This window comes from Gopherus evgoodei, chromosome 1 (genome assembly GCF_007399415.2).
Source record: "Gopherus evgoodei ecotype Sinaloan lineage chromosome 1, rGopEvg1_v1.p, whole genome shotgun sequence".
Lineage (NCBI taxonomy): Eukaryota > Metazoa > Chordata > Testudines > Testudinidae > Gopherus > Gopherus evgoodei.
In genome coordinates, this window is record NC_044322.1 from 241083946 (window position 1) to 241108366 (window position 24421).

The window sequence follows — 24421 nt, forward strand, 5'->3', positions numbered from 1 at the left end:
TGATTGGACAAAAACTCCTCTTCAACTCCTTTTGCTTGAGTAGAGACTGCAAGATTAGGCACTGAAATCTTGTTTATTCCAGATGATTAATTTGAGGTAGTTTATGGAAGACTAGTGATTGTAAACAATGAAAGTAAGGCCCTGTGTTTCTGGTAGAAAACGTGTGATCTAAGGATTCACCATCTTTCAATCAAGGCTGGATGTCTTTCTAAAATATATGTTGTAGTCAAAACAAATGTTATGGGCTTTGTGCAGAAATTACTAGGGGAGGTTCTCTGACCTGTGTTATGCAGGAGGTCAGATTAAATGATCAGAATGTTCCTGCTGGCCTTCAAATCTATTAATTTATGAAGTGAAGGGCTCAAAGTGGAATGTTACATGGTAGAAATCAATGGTTGTTAGAAAAATCATCTTTGCAGACAAGCCATAAAAGACCACAGAAGAAAGTGATGGCTATTAATCTGATACAATGAGACAGAACAATGTGAAGAATCTCAGGAAATCATAGTATGTCATTCCCCACAACTGCTACTTATCATGGTTGGGCTTAGAGGCCAACCAAGAATGGGGTCCTGTGGAAAACAGCTTGTGTACATTCAATTAAAGACTATCATAATGCCTACACCCATTGGGGGTGGGGATTAAGATTGCATAGGCAACCTTAATTCTGGCATTTCTTGACTTTCGAGTACTTGACTTTGGAAACATAATGTTCTTCTAACATAGTTCGTGTTGTGTGTATATGAGACTTCCTAAGTTTTTTAAAAAAGCAAACTGAAAAAAACTAATTCCATCATGCATCATCATATTGACACTCACATGTTTCATAAGCAGGGTTGGAACCTTTAGATCCACCACATAGACCTCTGCTGTGTGAACTAACAAAGGAACTGATACTAATAGTAGCTGTTAATCCTTTTGTGGCCCATCACTACAGAGGGATGGTGAGACTCAGGAATCTTTGGTTCCTTTTCAGGCCCTGGAGGCAGTAGCGTAGCTAGCGGGGTTCAGTGGAAGCAACCGCTTCCCCCTCAGGGCGACAGGCTCTGACAACAGCGCAGCCAGAGGAGCCATGCAGGGGCAGCAGACACGGCCGGAGGAGTGAGGGGGCCAGCTCCTCAGCTCAGGGCTCGGTGGCCAAGCACTCCCCGCCCCCCACCCCTTGCTAATGCGGCAGGCCGGGGGAGGCGAAAGGGCCCCTGTGCCTTTAAGGCCGCCTGGCTGGCGAGCCCCATGTGGAGCGCGCCGAGCACTGGGAGCAGGCCGGGGACAGGTGGCGGCGCAGGAGGGAAGGTGAGCAGGGGGTAGGTCCAGTAGGGGGACGTGGCCAGAGGAGGAGCCAGGGGGGCATGGCCAGAGGAAGCACCAAGGGAGGGTTCCTTTTTTATGTTTGCTCCCCCTATACTGAAAACCTGGCTATGCCACTGCCTGGAGGGGAATGTGCTGTAGTAGATAGAGTTTTCTGCCCACTTCCCCCAAGCATGACCCATTCTGCCCTATCTCTTCCAGTCTGTCTATACCCCAGTCCTGTGTCTTCCCATGTCCTCCCCCTCCCCCCCCTTGGCTTCTTGTCCCAGTCCAATTCCCCTCATCTAGCCAATGCCAGTCTCTACTCCTTAGGCTTCTCATCCCAGTTTCCTTCCCCAGCCAATCCTAGTCTCCCCTTTCAGTCCTTCTTCCCCCCTGCTCCCAGTCTCAGTTTCCTTGTCCAGTCAGTCTGTTTCCTCCCTCCTGGCTCCCCATCTGATCTCTCTTACCCTGCCCCAGCCTCCAATCAGATGTTCAGCAACCACATTCCCCATCATTGCTGGATCCCAGGCCTAGTATCCCTTCCCAGACTCCTCATCCAATCTGAATGTCCATCCTTTGCCCAGCTTCTTCTCACAGTCCATTTGGCCCGGAAGTCCCAGTTCTCCCTCTGCACTCTGGTTCTTCATCAGATCTGTTCCCTCTCTCCTCACTTCCTTTCCCCCAAAAAAGTTTGCAGTCCCAGTTAGCTCTTTGTCCAATCTCAGTCTTATCATAGAATATCAGGGTTGAAGGAGGTCATCTAGTCCAACTCAAAGCAGCACCAATCCTCAGACAGATTTTTGCCCCAGTTCCCTAAATGGCCCCCTCAAGGATTAAACTCACAACCCTGGGTTTAGCAGGCCAGTGCTCAAACCACTGAGCTATCCCTCCCACAACTGATTCCCTGTCCCTTCCCCCATTTCCCTGCCCAGCTGCCAGTCCTAGTCTCCTTGCCCCACCAGTCCCAATCTCCCTCAACTTCCAGTCCCAGTTTCCATTTCCTCCCCTCCATCAGTCTCCCATGCCAGTCTTCCTTTTCAGGCTCTTTGTCCCAATCTACTCCTTCCCTACATCTCCTACATTTGGCTCTTTTCTGCTCTTCATTTGTTTCAGGTGCCTTCCTTTTCCACACTGCCTGGGCATCAGCGGCAAGGGAAGGGGGAGTATTGAGAAAACAGGAGTGATAGGCTCCTTGCTCTCAGTTCCTGTGCTTGGACCCAGATCTGGCATGGCCCCAAGCAGCCAAGAAAATTGAAGGGAATGTCCTGCTCAGCCCTAGACTGGAGTATCTTCAGTGTAGATGGAATCTTCCAGGAATTAAGCTGTGAAGTTCTGGCAAGTATCTATTCAGCATGTGAAATCGCAATTTTTCAAAGACTTATAAATTGGCCAAATATGAGTGAATTTTCACAGGGATGGCAAAAGGCAGATTGCTGATGCAAAGGTGATCCCCCACCAAATTTAAAGCCCTTTCCCCACAGCATAGAGGTGTTAGAGCTTCTCATAGAAGAAGTTGCCCGAAAAAAAAAATGAATTTTTCCCCTGGCCTTGTTCTTAAAAGTGGCTGAACCTTTTGGGCTGACATTTTCCAAAACTTTTCAGCCTGAAGCAAACACCCGACATGTAAAATTACAGCAGAAATAGTTAAAGGCTGGCAAAGTTGTAAGCAATGGAAAATAGAGCTTTCTAATGGGAGGTATCGGACAACCTTAATAATAGGCGGTGCTACCAGTCCTTCATATAATGAAATAGTTTTCATGTTTTTTGGCAGAGATCAAGATATGAATGAGCACAGAGAATTTTGTTGTTCAGTTTCCCAATGATTCATCAACAGGGCTTTGAAAGCTTCCAGTTACTAACCTTGTTATAATAACACCTCTTTAGCACACACAATATGCTTTGCTTCAAAAAAGTAGCATTATAATGAGAGAGGAGTGGAAATACGTATGCTTTTCATCTACACTGAATAAAAACCTAAAAAATGTAAAGCAAGTCTTAAAGGCACAAACAAGCATGAGACAGAAAAATGCTAGTAAAATAAACCTGTGTGGAAAAACATTTCAAATGCGTACTGAAAGCCTTTCATACCATATCATATATTAGAACTAGACTGAGAACATTGTGTTATGAGTCAGAATGGCTGATAAAAGTATGTCTCCTGAACTGATAAACAAGTTTCATGCAAATCTCTTGCATGCCATGTTACTTTTCCTCCGATAAATATTTAAAGAAGAGATTTGTCTTATCACAATCACTCTTTAGTGTAGGACAGTGAGAAAAGACAGCAGATTTTTTTTTTATTATTGCACATGGGAAGTAACTTTATATCTTGTGATTTTTGTTTTGTTTTGGTGTGTGTAAACAGAATTATAACATACTTGTTAAAAACTATCCCATACAAACTTTCCTATACTAAAGCCCAGAACCTGCCAACACTTAGGCATGTGAATATTACTCACATACATAAAGTTACCCACATATGTAAGTGTCTGCAAGAGGGGGGTCTAAGTACATTTCTTTATAAGCAGTTGCTGTTCTAGTTTGCCTGTTTTTTGCCAGTGATTTGCAAGGTGTAGGAAAACACTAGAGCACAAGCTCCACCCCTCCAGTGGAAAGTTCATGGCAACCATCAATCAAAATTAGTTGCCTCTGGCAACCAACAACAAATCTGGCTGAGTTAATCACAGGGATTAGGCATGCTGTGAGAGGTGGTTATTAGCGCATTGCTGTTCTATTGAGAATTCCTGGCATTGGGAAGATTTAACATGCAGGAACTTCCAGAAAGTAAGTATTATGTAATGTCTGAAGGATATCTAAAAGAGAACAGCAAATGCTAGGATTAATTTAAAGCTCCTCCAGCTTGGTTGTATCCAGTTGCTGTAAGTTAGAGGAGGAAGATACCCAGAACCAGCATTAAAACTAATGATCACAAGATTAAACTCTTGCTCCTTTTGAGATGTTTGGTTATGTTATGGAGAAAAGCTTCATGCTGAGAACTTCAGTACTGCCCAGTATTGCTTGCAGTCTGCAGCAGTGTTTCTCCAGTTGAAAATCTGCAGACATGGATATTTTATAGTGTTTGCATTTTTAATTTCCTAGTTTTGTTAACTGGTATATTCATTTGTATCTATTTGTTATTATTGCTTATTTGTTTGTATAATTCCCTCCACACCTCAGCAGGGTAAGAAGACTTGCATATAGTATGCGGTATTCCTTTAGAGATACTGGGCCTGATTCTTTATTTCTTGGTATCCTGGGTAGTCATTTGCACCAGTGCAATACTTGTATAAAATGCTTCCATCCTTACTTAGGAGCATCTTACACCCACTTCATACTGGTGCAAGGTGCATGGAAACAAAGAATAGGAAAACACAGACAATTACACTCACACATGCATCATGTGCTTGGGGCCAATTCATGCCTTTCATGAGGAAGGGCCAGAAAACAATGTGCAGCATTCCCAGGCGATCATCCCAACGAGGGCTGGGTATAGTTTTACAGTTTGGCAAAGGGGAGAGGGGCGGTAACGTTCCAAACCCAGCAAGGTCCAAACATCAGTGCATTCTGGATTCCATGGTGTACTTTCCATTAGCTGTCTGCTCCAAACCTTTTGTCTTTGGCAGCAGGAGGCTGATGGGGAAAGGATAGAGAAGGATTAATTTAAAGAGACAACAGGGGCACCTTTATCTTCTGCTTCCACATCTACTAAGATTTCAAGTGGGAGGATGCAGCAGAGAGTGACTATTCCTCAGCTCCACATCTTTCCTGAGTTCCAAACGTAGGGAAGTGGCCTCTGTTGGGTGGGAAGCAAATAGATGCTGGTGCATTACAGCACTTCTCCTCCCAACAAAATCTGGCCCGTTTTTGTGGAAACTCAGCTATGTTCACACCCTCTGTGGCACTTTCCTGAACATGTGATCTGGCCTAGTGGTTATTTTGCCTATTATCCTAGTGCCCTTTTGTAAAAAACACGACATTTTTCAAAGAAGTCAAGTCAGAGGTAATCACTGGCTTGGCTTGACACTCACGCATATATTGTAGATCGAGAAATGGAAGAATGATTTTCAGTAATGTAAAAGGTGAAAAATTCTGCAGAGTTTTAAAGCTCTTTCTCACTTATTCAAGATCTAAAAATAATGTCCTCCTTTCATTAATTCATTAGCAAAACCACAAACTGTATTGATAGAGTGTGACTAACACCTGGTGCAGTGCAGAAGTCATGGTAGAAAAGTCTCTGGCAATGCAACTACTGCAGCAAATGAGCTGCCTCAATCACTTCTGACATGCACTCCCACGCAAGAGGAAAGTGTTTCCATTTGGAAATCAACAATTGAGACAATGTTGCCTTGTGGATAGAGCATGGAGCTCAGATAACCTGTGTTCAGTTCCTGGCTCCTTGGCTTGCCATGTGACTTTGGGCAAGTCACTTTTTTGTGTCTCATTCCTCATTTGTAAAATGGAGATAATGATACCTCAATTGTAAAGTGCTTTGAGATCTATGTATGAAAAGTGCTGTGTAAGAGCCACTTATTATTTTAACCTGTTTTTTCTCATGCATCTTAAATTCAAACAAGAGTCATTGCTTTCCCTGGTACACATCAGTATAGCTTTACTGAAGTCAATGGAGCTGCACTCAGGGCTGGAGTTAGGGGCAGTTGACCCAGGCAACCACCTTTGGTGCCAAGCTTGGGGAGCTGTTTTTGTTGTTAGCAACAAGAAGGAAAATAGAATGTTTGAAGTAAAATGTTTCAGGTGTTCCATATGTGGAAATCAGATCACTGACTTCAAATTTCTGTTCTCAGTTGTGGTTTAATATTAAAAAATTTAACAAATGAGGGGGGGGGGGAGACACTGAAGATGCTCCTTGCCTGAAGCGCCATTTAGTCTAGGCCCTGGCTGCACTAATTGACACCTGCTGAGGATCTGGCCTCTCATTTGATATGTTTGTCTGCATTTGTGCATCAGCACCTTTAAAGAAGTTACCTCTGCTTTGGCAAGTGTTGAACTACTGCTACAGGGCCTGAAAGGGGAGCATAAAATTTTGTCTCTGTGTAGGTATTAAATATTGGTTTTTTTGTGGTTTTTGGATTTCTTGGTGACAGAATAGATTACCCAAAAAGGAATTAATAGGATAACGTATATTTTTTAGCCAATTATGGGCTGAATTTAAGATCTAAACAATTTGACAGTCAGGGCCAGTGCAAGGAAATTTTGTGCCCTTGGCAAAACTTCCACCTTGCGCCACCCCCCGACCCAGATAACCCCACCCCCCCATGGCAGCTAACCATGCCCACCTGCCCCCCTCACCAGAGGAGCCCCCCCTGCGGCAGCTAACCCAGCCTCCTACCTGGGGAGCCTGCCAACCTCCCGCCCGGGGAGCCCCCCCCAGCAGCTTACCCCCCTCTGCAGCTAACCCCGCCCAGGGAGCCCCCTTCCATGCCAGCTAATCCCGCCTGGGGAAACTGCCCCCGCAGCAGCTAATCCCGCCTGGAGAGTCTGCCCCAGCTCACCTTGGCTCCACCTCCTGCGCTGAACACGCCGGTGTCACTCTATTTCTCCTCCCCTCCCAGGCTTGCAGCGTCTATTGGAGGAGACGTAGAGTGGGGGCTGTGTGCTCAGCAGAGGAGGCAGAGTGGAGGTGATCTGAGGCGGGGAGCAGTTCTCCTGTGCCCCCCCAGTTACTGCGGGCAGCCCTCCTCGCCCCCCTGCCCCAGCTCACTTCCACTCCACTTCCTCCCCTGAACAGGCTTTTAGGTGCCCTCAACCACTAGGCCCCCTAGTTTGCCTAAGTGGTTGCACCGGCCCTGTTAACAGTAGTATTTATTTGTATTATACAAACATCTAGGGGTCCTATCCAAGATCAGATTCCTGTTAGGCTAGGCACTGCAAAAACATGCACGAGAGAGTCCTGACCCTGAAGATTTTACAGTCGAAGTAGACTACACAGACGAAGGGTGGTAATTATTCCCATTTTACAGATTGAGAGCAGAGGCCCAAAGAGAGTAAGTGACTTGCCCCAGGTCATACAGAAAGTCCTGGCAGAGCCTGCAATTGAAGCCCCATCTCTTGAAGCCCAGGCCTGTGCTTTAACCCTTTCCTCTCAGTATCTTTTTAGTTTCTCATGTTATTGGTGGGAGTAAAGTAAACAATACCAATTCCTTGGCAAATGATACCTTTCAATGGATTGCATGTTGAGAAGATTTAGAAAGAATTTAGTTTTCTCCATGCTTTATTAATAGACTTTAAAAATAGGGTGATATATGTATAGTAATGAAGGATAAAGGAATAAAGATATAGGAAATCCTAATTTGTATTATACTGGTACATCAAAGAGCTACTTTCCCTTAATCCACTTACTGCCTCTGCACTCCTCACGCAAAACCAAGGAAAATCCCCACAGCACTTCAAGAAGAAAGGAGGAGGGAGAAGTGAAGCAAATCTAATAATTAGGAAAAGTATAATTTATTGGCTGAGCACATAAAAGCAAATACCATATGGTTACATTTAAAGCCCTTGTGTTACACTTGCTTTCCTCCATTCTATTCTATCAACAGCCAAAACCAGACAAGGTTACAGAACCAAAATTTGGCCGGGTTGGGCAAGGTTCATGAACCTAAGGGAAACTAGTGTCAGGTTTTGAGTGACCTTGTATCCAGTTATGAGTTTGGGTGAAAACCATGCAAAATGCAGTTGTTTCATCATGTATAACCTGGAACCAGGTGAAATTCAATGATTTCAACTGAGTTTCCTCTTGAGGGGGTTTTGTTCAAACCTGAATCTAAACCTCAGGGGTGCAAACTGACACGAAGCAAAACTGAAAAGGGTCACGGTATTAGAAATAAATAACATATAGGCCAAAACTCCACTAGAAACAACCCCAGGACTTTGGAGAAGTTCAGATCCACATCTGCACTTGGGGCTTGGGTTCATCTGTGCTCTGGTCACAACAAGATGTCCTAGTATGAATGTGAAGTGACTCTCCTTAAGTCACACAACAGAGGGCTTGTTTAGGTGGACAGTTGGTGGATGACAAGCTTCCCTTTTTTTAAGCACAACTCAGGTTGCAGGCTCCCAGCAGTGGTAAATTCATACTTAGTTGGCATGTAGGAGCATGTGCCACCCATAAACTCTGTCCCACCATGGCCTCTACAGAAAACAGCAGGCAGACCATCAGAAGTGGTTGAGCTAGTGTTGGAGGAAACAAGGTCTGGGATACACACTGATCCAATCATTGCCCCTCCTGGGCAGCCTCCATTGATGGTTCTCAGCCCTAAATTAAAGCTGAATTTCCCCAGCAGAACCTCGGGTGTGTGTGTGGGGAGGTGGGGAGTGCTGGCATTCCCACATCAATCCTCTCCTTCCAGGGTTGAATGGCCCAATAACTAGGTCTGAGTGAATATTTTCGCAAAGAAAAAATTATCTGATGAATTTCACCTCTTTTGTCTCATGGCATCTCTGAGCAGATCAGGATTTCCTCAAATTTATTATGTGAAAAGAATTGAAGTCTGTGGCAATATTTATTCTTAAGGCTGTGAATCAATCATGAATTCTTCTCTGCAGGGACTTGTCATTCAAGCCGTGCTGCTTAATTGTGACTGGTCAGATCCGATACCTGAGGCCAAATTCCAGCCTCCATTATGGTCCCTCTGTACTACTCCAGTAGTGGAAAGAGACAGAGAGGATCCTGGGGGAATTCCCCTGTGCAGGACTAGTGTCAGGCTAGCATATGTGACCCTACACTGCCCCCTCACCGCCCCTTGTATATGGGTGAGCTGGAGGCAGGAAAGGGAATGGCTAGTGGTCTGTGCTCCCATAATCCTGGGTTGCAAAACAGCCTACAGTCAGCCAGCTAAGCCTGCCATAAATTTGAGAAGCCCCTGGAACTACTGTCGTTTACACTTAGGGCTACATTGGTCATAGGAGTAGCCCAGAACCTGGGAGGTGTGAAGAGGTCTAAAGCCACCTTTGCCCTCCCATCCCTCTCTTGGGCCGTACCGTTTGTGATGTCATCCCAAGAGACAGCACTGAACCTGGCTCAAGGCACTGAATCTGTTTCCTGATTGCATGACAGTGCCAGAGATACTTTTGCAAATACTCATGTGTGCTAAAGTTATGTCTTTGCCAGTAACTTTTGTACCAGTACAACTTCACTGTGGGCAAGATTTACAAATATGCCTAATGGATTAAGAGTCCCAACAGATTTAGGCACTTTTTAAAATCTCACCTTGTTTGGATAGCCGCACAAGGCAAACAAATATAATTCATATTCCTGGAATATAAAGTATCCACAGAGCTCTAAAAATAGCAATGATAAAGAAAAACACATCAAGTTAATACAAACAGCTTGAGTTGTCATGTACCGAACACCCATGGCTAAAACAATTCCCAGCTCTCAGAAATCAGGAGTCATGAGACCATGCAAAAAACTCTTCAGTTTAACATATAACATTCTATTTTCAAAGCAGCCCTATTTTATCACAAGTTGATTCAACTGTACAGTAGTTTTGACACCTCTGATTGCTAATTCATCATTACTTGAAGGTCAAAGACCATCCAAGGTTAGGAACACTCTTTAGTTAAAAATAAAATCTTACCAATCCTTCACTTCATGCCCTCCTTCCCCAGTGCTGTGATATAAAGCATCGCCAGCTTTTACTTCAATAAAAGAGCAACTCATAATATTGGCTTGAACCAGTTTTCTCTGATTTGAGTCTCCCAAGTATTTTATTAATTAAAAGTGAGTATAGTGTCCATAGAGTAAGAGAAGAAAGCAGGGGTGGGAGTGGACTACTGAGGTTTTCATGTTGCATTTAGCATTTTGTTTTCCTGGCTCAGATCCTGAGCCACTTTTCACCACAGTCCCAGCAGACCTGGAACTTAAAGCTAGTGTAGCTGCCCGAAAGGATCATCTCAGCATGTAGTGGGACTTCTCAATGGGCAAAGCAACTCCTGTGCCAGCTCCTAGGCAAGCACTGGCAATGTGGCTGAGTGGAAAAAAATGTGACTGGGGCTGCCACAAGCTCATAGATCCCAGCTGCCAAACCAACACCCTAGACCCCTCACCTTGTGAGGCCTAGCAGAAAATCTAGCATTAACAAACACTCTAGTGTCCCCTAGGGGAAGGTAAAGAAAGAGCTTTGGCCCTCGCAGGAATCTTGTTTCGGCTTTTGTGGACATGGGTGTTGGGGAGGGAAGGAGAGTTAGAAAAGATATCTTTGGTAGATAGGTGTAGGAATGGGCAGGCTGTGGGCGGGTGAGGACCTTGGAAGTCTGTTCACAAATTGTTATGCCGTTGTTACTGTGGTTCTTGAAGAGCTGTTATGTTCCACATGAGAGGGGTCTATATTTGAGTGCCTATAATGGGCAGTAGGGGGACAGAGGATGAAATTGATGGACGTGATCCCCATATATTCCTGTCCTATGTTACAACTGCATCATGAGGTGTAAGTAATGTTTGTAAAATGTTTTGAGACCTTCAGAGGGAAGCTGCTTTAGGAATGCAACATATTTGCATGGAGGGTACATCACCTTCCACTGAGGAAACTGACTCAGGGCCTGATCCTATGTAAATCCATGGGAGTTTTGTCACTGACTTCAATGGAAACAGGATTGTACCTTCTGAATGGCAACAGGTAATAATATCAGCGGAGGTGTTGGATGGGAGCCAGATATGCTGTTACAAATATACTTGTATTTTCTGAGCTAAGTAATGCCTGTAGGATGAGCATCATTTAGGAAGGACTGTCCCTATTTCTTACTAAATATTTCCCATCCTGCCCTTCGATAAAGCTCTTGTATTCCAATGGGTTTCCAAGGGGGTATCAATGGGGTATTGTGGACATGGATCAGCATTCATGTCGCACTCCCGTCAGTACCCAGCCCAAGCTGAGGAAGCTAATGATGCAACCAGCAGACCAAATTCAGTGATGAATCCGGTCACATGCCACTTGATGCATGTTGTGCATATGGTAAGAAGAAATATGGGCATTCCCCAATAGTCCATATTTATAACATTTCAACCATACCTGCCAATGTTTGCAATGGTTTAATGTGGAACAGAAAGTGCCAGACCATCAAACAGCACAGTGAAAGAGATGGTGCAAAATAGCTGAATTAAGAAGTACTGCTTCCTATCATAAGCTCTGGTAAGATACAATGCAATGGAAGAAGAGGAGGTGGCAGTATTGATACCATCTGATAGTTTCAATCTAAACTTTTTTTAGTACAAAATAGTGATCAGACATGAGTGAACCAACAGCAGCAGCTGATTACATTGGTGGCATTATAATCTCATTTTAAAATGAATGCAGAGCAATATGTTTATTCAGCTATAGTGACAGTCTATCCATATGCCGTGATCTTGCCTTGTTTTGCAAACAGCAAAGGAAATGATTCATGTCAAACAAACCAACACTATTACCGTGAATAATTCCTGTTAATGATATATATTTTGAAAGATAAATATTTTTTCTTGTGTATTTGGACACAGTTTAGAGCAATTAGAGCCTCTAGGATGGTTCAGACTATTATTTGTTCTAGTGACAGGTTTAGAAAAGTCACAGAGCATGATCTATTTTAGAAAAGACATCATGAATATGGCCAAAGTAATGTACACAGCTGGGTTTAAGTGCTTCATTTCCACTACTGTTTGTGTTTGTATGTAATGGTGATTGAGAATGATGCTTGTGCGCATTCATCAAAATGTATATTTCCTTGACTGACTAGTCAGACAATGGCTGTGACACAGCTTTCATTTAGCATCCCCAAGGCTTACTGCAGATGTTTGATGGGCACTCATCTCCACTGTTATTTTGAAAACCCATTTGGAAATAATAGCCCTATTACAGGGAACAGTAAGCGGAGGCAACATTATCAAAATGATTTATCATGTCTGATCCAAACACATTCCCTAGAGCTTGCAGTTGGATATTTATCCCCTTGTTCCCTCCCCCCCCACCGCCCAACACATTAAAATTATCACAGGACGTGGAATCCAACTTACGATACGTTGCAAAGATACCCTTGTCTCTGCTCCGTAACTCTGGTGGATATACAAATAAACAAACAGTCTGTGTTCCCAGAATTTAAATAAATCTCTTTAATGTCACCGGATTTGCTGTAATATTTAGTTCACTGCAAGGCCATTGTTTCTATGGTGGCATAGGAAGGCAATTTTTTAAATGATTTCCATTAGTTGTTTTTAATGGTTTTTAGTGGGCCTTGCACTTCCATTCCTTTCAGGACCTCCACCGCAGCTGAAATAACAGCTAGCAACAACCATGTTTAAACATGAATTTTTAGAAGCAGGGGTCTAGCTAAGTTTCCTTGACTAGAGGGTGCAGGTGCTTCTAGTCCTCATCTTCTTATCATCTGAGGTTGGGTCATCATGCATCTACACTACAAATTTTACTGCGGTTAAGCAATGTACTTAAATAGTGACCTGACTGTGATACAGCTAGGTTTAGTCTTGTCTGTGTAAATGGAAGCAAAATTGGAAAGTATGACTCCTTAACAGGATTTTAACACAATTTGATCTTGTCCCCCCATATCAGACCAAACTGGTTTATAGCAGACAGGAGACTACCACGTGTAAGCATTGTGCTTAAACATGATCCAATCTGGAGTGTAGACAGCGACTTGTGCCATAATAATACCTGGCACTTGTGCAATGCTTTACATCTATGGATCTCAACGTCCTTTACAGTGAAAAGCAAGTATCCTTATTAGGGCTGGTCAAAGGGATGTACTTTATTGTCCACTAAGAATGTTTAAGAAAATGAAGAAAAGTAATTTTGGTAGAATATTTTGGGATTTTGTTGAGAAAAAACGGAACAAAAAGCAAAAACCTGACAAATTTCTACAATGGACATGTTTTTGCAGAAATTTCCATTTTGTCAAAGGGCTGTTTTTCTGGCTGAAAAGCTTTCAGCCTGGTCTGATCTTTACCCCTCTTTTACAGAGGCTGAAGCTAAGACACACAGAGCAGCACTTGTTTGCCCAAGATCAATGGCAGAGCAAGAACCAGAACCCAGGTTTCCTGACGCCTAGTTTAGCACCCTGTCCCCTGTTTTCTATGGCTTCTTTTCACATATCCTGGTTGTACAGTGGCCAAAAATCAGCATTTGCCAACAGTCACAAGAAATGATATCAGATCTGAGTTTTCCTGGTACTTAGGACAGGAGACTGCTGTTGTAATTGCATGATATCTATTGACAAATATAGCTCTTACCTTCAGCATATCCCAGAAAGCAATGTACTGAAGAATGATATGGAGATACACAAGAGTGTGAGGAATATTACTTATTATGTATTTTCCTACCCTACTGTCTAGCCAGCATGTGCCTAGAGGAGGCAATATAAGGAAGTGGAAAAGGGAAATCAAGTTAATGAATTGAAGTCTATAGCCAGCTCTAGGGTATACAGTAAGAATTCTGGCTGCATTAAAGATGGTTTGATATTAAAGAAAAATGGTTTGGTCTCATTTCAATACTTCAACTGCTTCAGTAACAATGCAAATAACAGACCCTTCATGTCAAGTATGTAGATTCCAGCTTTTCATGCATTAGAAATACTTTGTATTGACATGATCCCCTGCTTCTCTGCCCACCATTCTAGATGCTGAATACTGGAAAGGCACATTCTGTACACTGACATGATTTACTGTTGTGGCTTCTTCTGCCTCATTGGAATCAGGGCTGATATAATTAGATTTCTAAAAAAATGCTGTCCACTGTTATGTGCAAAAGGATTTGCTAGGACACAAAGCTTGTCACAGCAAGATAAGAACCATATTTTGAATATGAGTCTCTGCTATTAGCTAATAGTTTTAATTAACTTGGATTGCATTTCTCAGTTTGTCATTGATTAGAGAATACATCCAAGAAGACAACAGTGCTTCAATAAATGGAGGGAACAGTTCTTTACCATTTTTTAAATAATTACTTGTCAACAAGCTATGTCAGCTACTCAGTGTATTCCATCTGTGAAGATAATATTTATTTTTAATGCTTTTTCCCAGGGAATATTGACTAAAGATTTTCCTCCTCTTTCCTTTGTCCCACCAGTAATCATATATTTTTCTCTGTTACAAAGCTTATTATTATATCCAGCTTTTCATGAATGATTAAAGAAATAAAAGGAGTAAAACTTCAGGTGTCAGTATCATGTTCAGATGTCATGAACAGGTTTCAGTAATGATTGCAAGGAGGAGTTTAATTTGACATTGATCAAATGTGTGGGAGACTGGAAGCTATAATAAATATACCATGTATTGCAGGGTTTAGTATGGTGAGTGGGGAGTCAGGACATGAGTTCTTTCCCAAACTCTGATACTGTCACAGTTGCTGTGCAACCTTAAGCAAGTCCTTTAGGCTGGGATTTAGGTGCTCAACTTCCGTTAGTGTTTTTTGAGTGGAAATTGGGTGCCTAAATCTCTTGGACTTATTTGAAAATCCCATCCTAACCTTATCAGTTGGCTGCTCTCTTAAATGGTAATAACACTCTTTATCTTTTCCAGCTGGGGATGTTGTTTGTTAAATAATACTTAAAAAAAACTTTGAGATCCTTGGATGAAAGATACTGTAAATGTGCCAGGTATTTACAGATATGGCTAGATCTGGATAATATTTCTTGGGTCAAAGTGAGATAAAATATTAGCATAAACAAGTGAAAAAGAGACATCTTGGAGGTGGAAAAAATCTAACCCTAGATATAAATTAAGGGAGCATTACTTAGAATGCAGCATATGAAGAGAGAGACAGGCTAACTGTGGATTAACTACTGTTGACAATGCAGTGCAGCTACAGGACTAAAGGGAAACAAGAAGACTTTTTATCAATACATTAGAAGCAAGAGGAAGACTAAGGACAGGGTAGGCCCACTGCTCAGTGAGGAGGGAGAAACAGTAACAGGAAACTTGGAAATGGCAGAGATGCTTAATGACTTCTTTGTTTCAGTCTTCACTGAGAAGTCCGAAGGAATGTCTAACATAGTGAATGCTTATGGGAAGGGGGTAGGTTTAGAAGATAAAATTAAAAAAGAAAAAGTAAAAAATCACTTAGAAAAGTTAGATGCCTGCAAGTCACCAGGGCCTGATGAAATGCATCCTAGAATACTCAAGGAGCTAATAGAGGAGATATCTGAGCCTCTAGCTATTATCTTTGGAAAATCATGGAAGACGGGAGAGATTCCAGAAGACTGGAAAAGGGCAGATATAGTGCCCATCTATAAAAAGGGAAATAAACACAACGCAGGAAACTACAGACTAGTTAGTTTAACTTCTGTGCCAGGGAAGATAATGGAGCAAGTAATTAAGGAAATCATCTGCAAACACTTGGAAGGTGGTAAGGTGATAGGGAATAGCCAGTGTGGATTTGTAAAGAACAAATCGTGTCAAACCAATCTGATAGCTTTCTTTGATAGGATAACGAGCCTTGTGGATAAGGGAGAAGCGGTGGATGTGATATACCTAGACTTTAGTAAGGCATTTGATACGGTCTCGCATGATATTCTTATCGATAAACTAGGCAAATACAATTTAGATGGGGCTACTATAAGGTGGGTGCATAACTGGCTGGATAACCGTATTCAGAGAGTAGTTATTAATGTTTCCCAATCCTGCTGGAAAGATACAACAAGTGGGGTTCCGCAGGGGTCTGTTTTGGGACCGGCTCTGTTCAATATCTTCATCAACAACTTAGATATTGGCACAGAAAGTACACTTATTAAGTTTGCAGATGATACCAAACTGGGAGGGATTGCAACTGCTTTGGAGGACAGGGTCAAAATTCAAAATGATCTGGACAAATTGAAGAAATAGTCTGAGGTAAACCGGATGAAGTTTAATAAAGACAAATGCAAAGTGCTCCACTTAGGAAGGAACAATCAGTTTCACACATACAGAATGGGAAGAGACTATCTAGGAAGGAGTATGGCAGAAAGGAATCTAGGGGTTATAGTGGACCACAAGCTAAATATGGCTCAACAGTGTGATGCTGTTGCAAAAAAAGCAAACGTGATTCTGGGATGCATTAACAGGTATGTTGTGAGCAAGACACGAGAAGTCATTCTTCTGCTCTACTCTACACTGGTTAGGCCTCAACTAGAGTATTGTGTCCAGTTCTGGGCACTACATTTCAAGAAAGATGTGGAGAAATTGGAAAGGGTCCAGAGAAGAGCAACAAGAATGATTAAAGGTCTTGAGAACATGACCTACGAAGGAAGGCTGAAAGAATTGGGTTTGTTTATTTTGGAAAGGAGAAGACTGAGAGGAGACATGATAGCAGTTTTCAGGTATCTAAAAGAGTGTCATAAGGAAGAGGGAGAAAACTTGTTCACCTTAGCCTCTAATGATAGAACAAGAATTAATGGACTTAAATTGTAGCAAGGGAGATTTAGGATGGACATTAGGAAAAAGTTTCTAACTGTCAGGGTGGTTAAACACTGGAATAAATTGCCTAGGGAGGTTGTGGAATCTCCATCTCTGGAGATATTTAAGAGTAGGTTAGATAAATGTCTATTCGGGATGGTCTAGACTGTGTTTGGTCCTGCCATGAGGGCAGGGGACTGGACTCAATGACCTCTCGACGTCCCTTCCAGTTCTAGAGTCTATGAATCTATGAATCTATTGCGAAGGGGCCACTTGTCTTTTGAGATGTGTATACTATAACCAGGAAGGTTATAGTACCATGTCATGGTTAAAGGGCTGGCTGAACCTCTGACCCCTTCTCTTGTCTCTCTGAGGGTGTTCCCCATCAACATGAGGCCTTGATCTTTACCTCCCTGGGGTGAAGTCACACAATTATCCCTGTCTTTGACCATATGTCAGGCGACAGCTCCCTGTGGATTAAGAGCACTTATCCCAACAGGTCTACCTGGGTTCTGGTACCTGCAGGTCCTCCCTTTGGGATTCTGTGACCACTAGAGAATACAATGGCAAAATAGCCTTCTTAAAACAAAGTATTGTTTAATTTTAACAGTGGGAATGCCACAGAGTGCACTCACCACTAGTGGATGCCTCCTCCTAGCCACCCTGGGGATTAGCTCTGCCAGGTGTTGCACCCACCTCTGGTGGTGTCTTCATCTGTCATCTTCTTGTCCTGCAGACCCCTCTTGCTCCAGGAACTTCAGCCTCCTCTTCATGATTTGCCTTTCTGGCTGGGTCACCATACACGTTTTCCCCCTTCTGGTTTATCAAAGTCTTTCCAGGACAAATCATCCCAGGCAGTGAACTGTCCTCTGCCTGGTCTGTGCCACATTCTCAGTGGCTGATAGGGGAACCTGGGCCAACCCTCTACTCTGGGTTCCAGTATAGGAGCCCTCCAGATAGCAGCCAAGACTTGCATTGCTATTACTTGCTGCTATTCCCCTGAGCACCCTCCTACCTTCCTGGCTTCCCCCTTCTCTCCCATTGGGTTTGCCAGCCTCCCACCTCCATCCTCCCAGGGAGCAACTGTGGACTACCCTTTATAGTCCCAACACACTTCCCTCTTCCCAGGGAGTGCCTAAAGCCTACCTTCCTGCAGTCCCCTTCTGTTGCCAGCTTCCTGGGTTATATAAGCCCCATCTGTTCTTGCCTAGCTGAGCCTCAAGTCTAATTAAACAATCCCTGCTGCCTGGCTCCTTCTTCACTTGCAGCCTGGGCAGTTAACTGGGCCTAATTTACCTTTCAGGGCCAGTGTGGGGAGTACACCCCATCCAAAGCATTACACAGGAGAAAAGGTTTTTAAAACAACCGAGGTCTACACTCATATCTCTCTTACCTAGCAGGCTTACCATCCCTAGTAGACAATAGACACATCTAAGTTCCCAGATAACCCATCCTCTGAAGTCTGGGTTCCCCTTAATTTCCTCTTCTGAGAGTGAGACTTTAAATCAAGCCCCAAGTCCTATTGTTCTCTGTTTTCTGAGGCTAATTAAACTGGTTTGGGCAGCTCAGCAAGAGCTGTGAGTAGCAACACTAAGTCCTAGGTGTTTGCTGAGAGGTTGTTATGCGGGTTATTGTCCTTCTTCCTGTCTCCATTTCCTGACAATCCTGCTGTGAATTAACTCACTATATTCATACAGTGAACCTTTCAATAACCCTGTCACATACTGTATTCATAAATTATTACAGAGCAGTCCCCACGTGTTTCACAGTACCAATTTACACTGTGCTGACAAGTGTTTTGTACAGCAACTGTAAATCCAAGAACACACTAATACTGTACATAGTTCTTGTCAACATCCTTTGAAAAAATACAGACTCTGGATTTACACTAGTGTAACAGAGTAGACTCTCCTTTGGGGACTTGTAAAACTAAGAAAATGGGATACAAAAGTTACTGGGAGAGGATGGGCACACTTCCTACAGTATTATCTTTACAGTTACTTTTGCCACCAGCGTTTTACAGGCCAAAGCCTGGGCTGCATGTGGACAGCTTTGCACTTTTCCATCAGAGCAAAGATTTTCTGAAATCCACTTAGCATGCCACAGGAGGATCGCCCTAAGAGAGACACTGTAGCAGATTCTCCATTGTCCCAACCTCCCACCCTACTCCTTGCAGCTTGTAGAGATGGCATGCCTGGGGAAGGAAACTGAATTTGGATGTTGACTCTTTAATGGCAATCACTTTAGATGCTGAAAACTGTATCGATACATTGATTAGCCCCATATATCAAGAAGGTTAGAGGAAAGCAAAGAAATAGATGAGATTGCACGTGTTCCATTAAGCACCGTTGTGGTGAAATCCTGATCACATTAAAGTTGATGGAAAAACTCTCATTGACTTCAGTGAGACCAGGATTTCACTCCAGTAGTCTTTCTAGAATGTAAGGGGAAGAACATACAAGAGTAGCAAAGGAGCATGGAGTGTAGTTATGTAAAATACAGAGCTTTGTTCTCCTTTGTCAGTGCTGATTGATTCTGTAGTCAATGTGATCATCATCACCACCTGTGGAAGATATTTATATGATAAAGTGTCATTTATAGCAAAATAATGCATTGTGCAATTGTTTCATGGTTACTGAAACCATTTCTTACTTAACATTAATGTACTGTACTGAATAGTGGTTTCTTAACACACTCGTATATGTCCGCTAAGAATAAGCTCAGGGCCCAGTATAAAGTATGGGTGCTTAATGTATCTTGACAGTCAATAAGTGTTTGATAAAGAACTGGCAATGAATTCATTATTCTCCTTATGAATCCATTCCTATTTATTGCAAACAATCAGAAATATTTTATTGTAGAGAATGAAATCTCACATAATAGTTCTTTCACTAGAGCTGCCATGAAAGGACCAGTTAGACTAGAACAAAGTACAGTTAATGATAGGTTGTTTCTCAGATAATTAAACACTGTAATTGGTCAATTGGATTGAGCATTTGAGAAGGGAAGAGTTGCAATTATATTAAACGCTATTTACTGTACTTTGGCAGCTTTCTCTCTGCCTTGAGCGATTCTACACTCTACATCAACATTCAAGTTCATCACAAAGTTCTAAGTTTCCTAGCAGTGCCAGGGTCAGGTTGTTAGTAGGGCTGTCTAGCAATTTAAAAAATTAATTTTGATTAATCACGTGATTACTTGCATTGTTAAACAATAAAATACCATTTATTTAAATATTTTGGATGTTTTCTACATTTTTAAATATATTGATTTCAATTACAACACAGTATACAAAGTGTACAGTGCTCACTTTATATTTATTTTTTATTCCAAGTGTTTCACTATAAAGAGACAAAATAAATAGTATTTTATAATTCACCTAATACAAGTACTGTAGTGCAATCTCTTTATCATGAAAGTTGCACTTACAAAATGATGTACAAAAATACTGCATTCAAAAATAAAACAATGTAAAATTGTAGAGCCTGCAAGTCCACTCAGTCCTACTTCTTGTTCAGCTGATTGCTCAGACAAACACCTTTGTTTACATTTGCAGGAGATAGTGCTGCCAACTTTTTGTTTACAATGTTACCTGAAAGTGAGAACAAGTGTTCTCATGGTGCTGTTGTAGCCGGCATTGCAAGATATTTACGTGTCACATGCGCATGCTTCAACCACCATTCCGGTGACGTGCCCATGTTGATGATGGGTTCTCCTCGAAAATCATCCAAAGCAGTGCGGACCAACACAAGTTCATTTTCATTGTCTGAGTCAGATGCCATCAGCAGATAGTTGATTTTTCTTTTTGGTGGTTCAGGTTCTGTAGTTTCTGCATTGGAATGTTGCTCTTTTAAGACTTCTGAAAGCATGCTCCACATCTCATCCGTCTCAGGTTTTGGAAGGCATTTAAGATTCTTAAATCCTGGGTCGAGTGCTGTAGCTATCTTTAGAAATCTCACATTGGTACCTTCTTTGAGTTTTGTGAAATCTGCAGTGACAATGTTCTAAAAATGAACAGCATGTGCTGGGACATTATCCAAGACTGCTATAACATGAAATATATGGCAGAATGTGGGTAAAACAGAGCAGAGGACTGTAGTGATGTGATGACACACCGGCACGGCACCTCCTGCTGGTTGTCTCGGGAATAAGCTCTCCAGCTCCAGAGCACCCTCTGCTGGCCGATGTCCTGCTTGCCACTGGACCCCCGTGTCCCTCCCAGACCCCAATGACCCTTTACCTTGGGTGCTGCCTTCTGGCAGAACCCCCACTCTCTGGGTCTCCCCACCCAGGGGAACTCCCAACCCTCTACCCCAACCTTGCCTCAGTGGCTACTGCCAGTCACCATCTAGCCCCCGCTCACTGGGGAAGACTGCAGTCTATCAACCACTCATCATCGGCAAGGGGGGTTTGGACCTGCTGCCTTTGCCTACCCTGGGCTGCACCTCTGCAACCCCAGTACCTTTTCCGGGGTTTAAGCAAGGCCTGCAGCCCGGGGGTTTTCCAGGCCAGAGCTCCCCAGCTCCTTGGGCCTTTCTCCAGCTGCTCCACTGTAGGTACCCTGCTGTGCTCCCAAGCAGCCAGGCCCATCTCTCTCCACAGGTAGAGAGAGAGTCTCTGTGCTCCTGGCCCACAGCCTTTTATAGGGCCTAGTGTGGCTGCTTCCCCAACCAGCCTACCCTATTGGCTCCCCAGAGCAACCCTCTCCCAGGGCTGTTTTAACCCCTTCAGGGCTGGAGAGGGTGACCACTCCGCTAAAGGGACATCCATACAATTCTCCCCCAAGGAGTTCAGTCACAAATTTAATTAACACATTATTTTTTTAACATGCATCATCATCATGGATGTCACAGAGAAATAAACCTTTCCACAAGCCATAGCTGAGCAATAGCAGGGTTGCTTCCTGGTTCTTACTGCATTCTCATTGAATGGGGTTGTATGGGTGTATCAAAGCAGTCCAGAGTCCATCATCTTGAGTCTGAGAGATGGGTGCTTCATTTTACAAATTCAATGTGCAAGTGAATAAGTCCCAGATTTGTAAAGTTATGTACACGCTTTTACAAATGTGGGCCTAAATGACAAAAGCAAACAAAATTGTAGGATTTTAACACAGGGCAGAAGGAAGGCAAGCCTTATCCTACGCTACTGAAGTCAGTGGGAGCATTGTTATTGAAGAGTCAGGTCTGAAATAGGAAACCTGGGGGAAGAGGTTGATTACAGCATGACCAGTTTTTGAGCTGGCAAAACAACGTTATACCCTGGAAGTTACAAGTGACCATTTCTTCCATCTTCTACCATGTAGATTCATCTGTCATCTGAGACTCACCATTTAAAAGATGAGATGGCTACCATTTCTGGCACATACGAAAAGAAGGAGATGCCTGCACCTCAGGAACAACTAGAAGTGAGCAGTTGTGGCAAGATGAGAACGGAAATCAGCGGACACAAGAATGCTCAAATGGAAACCAGATCCCAAAGCAGGTTTGTTTGCTTCTGCACTGAATACAGAGTTCTGATGGAAAGTTGTTTTTCTTATTTAAAGAGAGCAATAAGGCAGTTGTGGCATTTATAGCTCAATAAAAGAAATTCGCTGCCCTAAGAAATTTGTGATATCTAGTTTTGCCAATCTCAGGTATTCAAAAACCATGAATCAAACCTCCAGAAACAGTGAGATTTAAAAACAAATAATAAATGTTGAGTTCTTCACACAGTGGTTTCTGAGCCTTTAGGGTGCACTAGGTTTGCATTTTCAAGCAACTTTTCTCAGCAACTGTGAGGACTAGAAATTTACATTTTTTTTTGTCTTTTTTTGTTTTCTGTTTTTCCTGAAAAAAACCCAAGATTCTTATGAAAAGTCTTTATTCCAGGAGCTGGGGCTTTAAGAAAAACATGCAAGATGTGCTAAAATCACAAGAGTTGGCAACAGTGTCTAGAGATGTCAAGGACAGCCCAAAGTAGATTATTCTAATGCTTGACACCTCTTTGAATAGACTAACACAAGAGTGATCAACAATGATTTTCTTTCTCATTACAAGGACCCATCCTAGGACAATGGTTTGCTACAGAGACTGATCAGACTGAAAGAAACCCATTTTGGACTTGGGGAGGGGGGCTGGAACTTCCTGGCAAGACACCTGACTGGGGTCTGAAGCTGACCAGTTGGTCACATGGCAAAGGGGATAGAAATCTTATTTAAAGGCAGGATCAGTTCCAGTCTTCCTCTCCTTCAGAGTCTGACCATTGCCAGCAATAGAAGGAGAGGCAGGAGGGACCTACCCACTCGAACACAGAGTGGGCCCAATGGCTCAGAAGAAGGGCTGAGCATAGACACAGTGAGGAGTGTGTAAAGGTATTTGTTGTTTTGCCCAAAGATCTATAATACTTGTATGCTTTAAGAGTCAATGTTACTATGGTTTTAGAAGCCCTGTGCAAAGCCTGTGTTCCTTGCCTTGCCTGCCACATGGTCCCCAAGGAGTTAAATGATAAACCAGATTGCCCAGAGATGGAACTCTGGTGGAAGCATGCATAAGCAACTGGGAAGTCGGAGCGCTGGCTTCAGGGCCTAGGACGGTTGGACCCTGGAATCCCACACCGCAGGAGAGGGTGGCAGACAGGGAGTCTGCATTCAGGAGTGCACCTTAGGGCTAGAAATTGTGACTAGATGCTGGCAGTGGCCAGACCCACTGGCTTGAAAAGTGGGATCCAAAGGTTGGAACTAATTACAACAGAGTGGTGACTGTCCACTAGGGGAACTCAATCAGGTCTGTAACACCATCACCAGAGCATCTAATTTATGCAAAAATAGGGGGTTACTGGGGACTTAAGTGACAGACATGCCTCATGCTGGCCCACTGCACAAATATGACTTTGCCCTCCATGCTTTGCATTGTGTATGCAGTTAAATCTTGGCAGAGAAGTGGGATAAGACCACACTTCTTGTATGAGAATTATTGGCCTTGTAGATTAACGGAGTGAAAAATGACAAGATTCTACTGTATGGTATTGGTTAATAACGCTCACTGAGACTACAGCTTAGGAGACCAAACTAGTGTCAAGAAAACAGTAAGGACTGATTGCATGCATGTGGATATACCAAAATAACTTAATGGATTGTATGTACTGTATCAAAAAGGACAAATAACCCTGAACGCTGAGTTAACAATTTAAGCAAAAATAACAGCAGTTTTGTAAACTTATTTTAAAATATTGCACACAAGCTGTGTTAAAACAATATTAATAATAAGGTTTCAAAATCAAGAATCCAAAAGTTAAGAAATACCAGAATTAAGGTTGCCTGTGCAACTTTAATCAGCCCAATTGTGCATATGCATTATGATACAATCTTTAATTACATGATCACATACTACAGTAACTCTTCACTTAGTTGTCTTGGTTAACGTTGTTTTGTTGTTACATTGCTGATCAGTTAGGGAACATGCTCATTTAAAGTTGTGCAATGCTCTCTTATAATGTTGTTTGGCAGCTGCCTGCTTTGTCCACTGCTTGCAGGAAGAGCAGCCCATTGAAGCTAGCTGGTGGGGGCTTGGAATCAGGATGGACCGGCAGACTCCTATCAGCTCCTCGCTCCCCTAAGTTCCCTCTGCAGCAGCTGCCCAGCAGGCTACCAATTATTGGCAGTTCAGTTGTTCCTCAACTCACTGCCATGTGCCATTCTTGCCCTCTGCCTTGGAGCTGCTCCTGGTATCCTCCTGCTTGCTGTTCAGGGGAGGCGGGAACAGGGAGGCTAAGGTCAGGGAGTCTCCC

General features: G+C 42.9%; 1 protein-coding gene across 10 annotated transcripts in view; it reads left to right on the forward strand.

The window, feature by feature from the left end:
* The first annotated feature begins 3966 nt into the window (after window positions 1-3966).
* LMNTD1 (lamin tail domain containing 1) overlaps window positions 3967-24421 on the forward strand; it is a 303257-nt gene continuing 282802 nt past the window's right edge. For 9 of the 10 annotated variants that reach the window (XM_030541043.1, XM_030541092.1, XM_030541054.1 and 6 more), the window contains exons 1-2: window positions 3967-4074; window positions 21960-22138. In XM_030541043.1, coding sequence (XP_030396903.1) covers window positions 21999-22138 — 140 coding nt within the window. In that variant the 5' untranslated portion in view covers window positions 3967-4074; window positions 21960-21998. Of the gene's footprint in view, window positions 4075-21959; window positions 22139-24421 lie in introns of those variants that run through there. The other variant, XM_030541083.1, reaches the window with a different exon arrangement.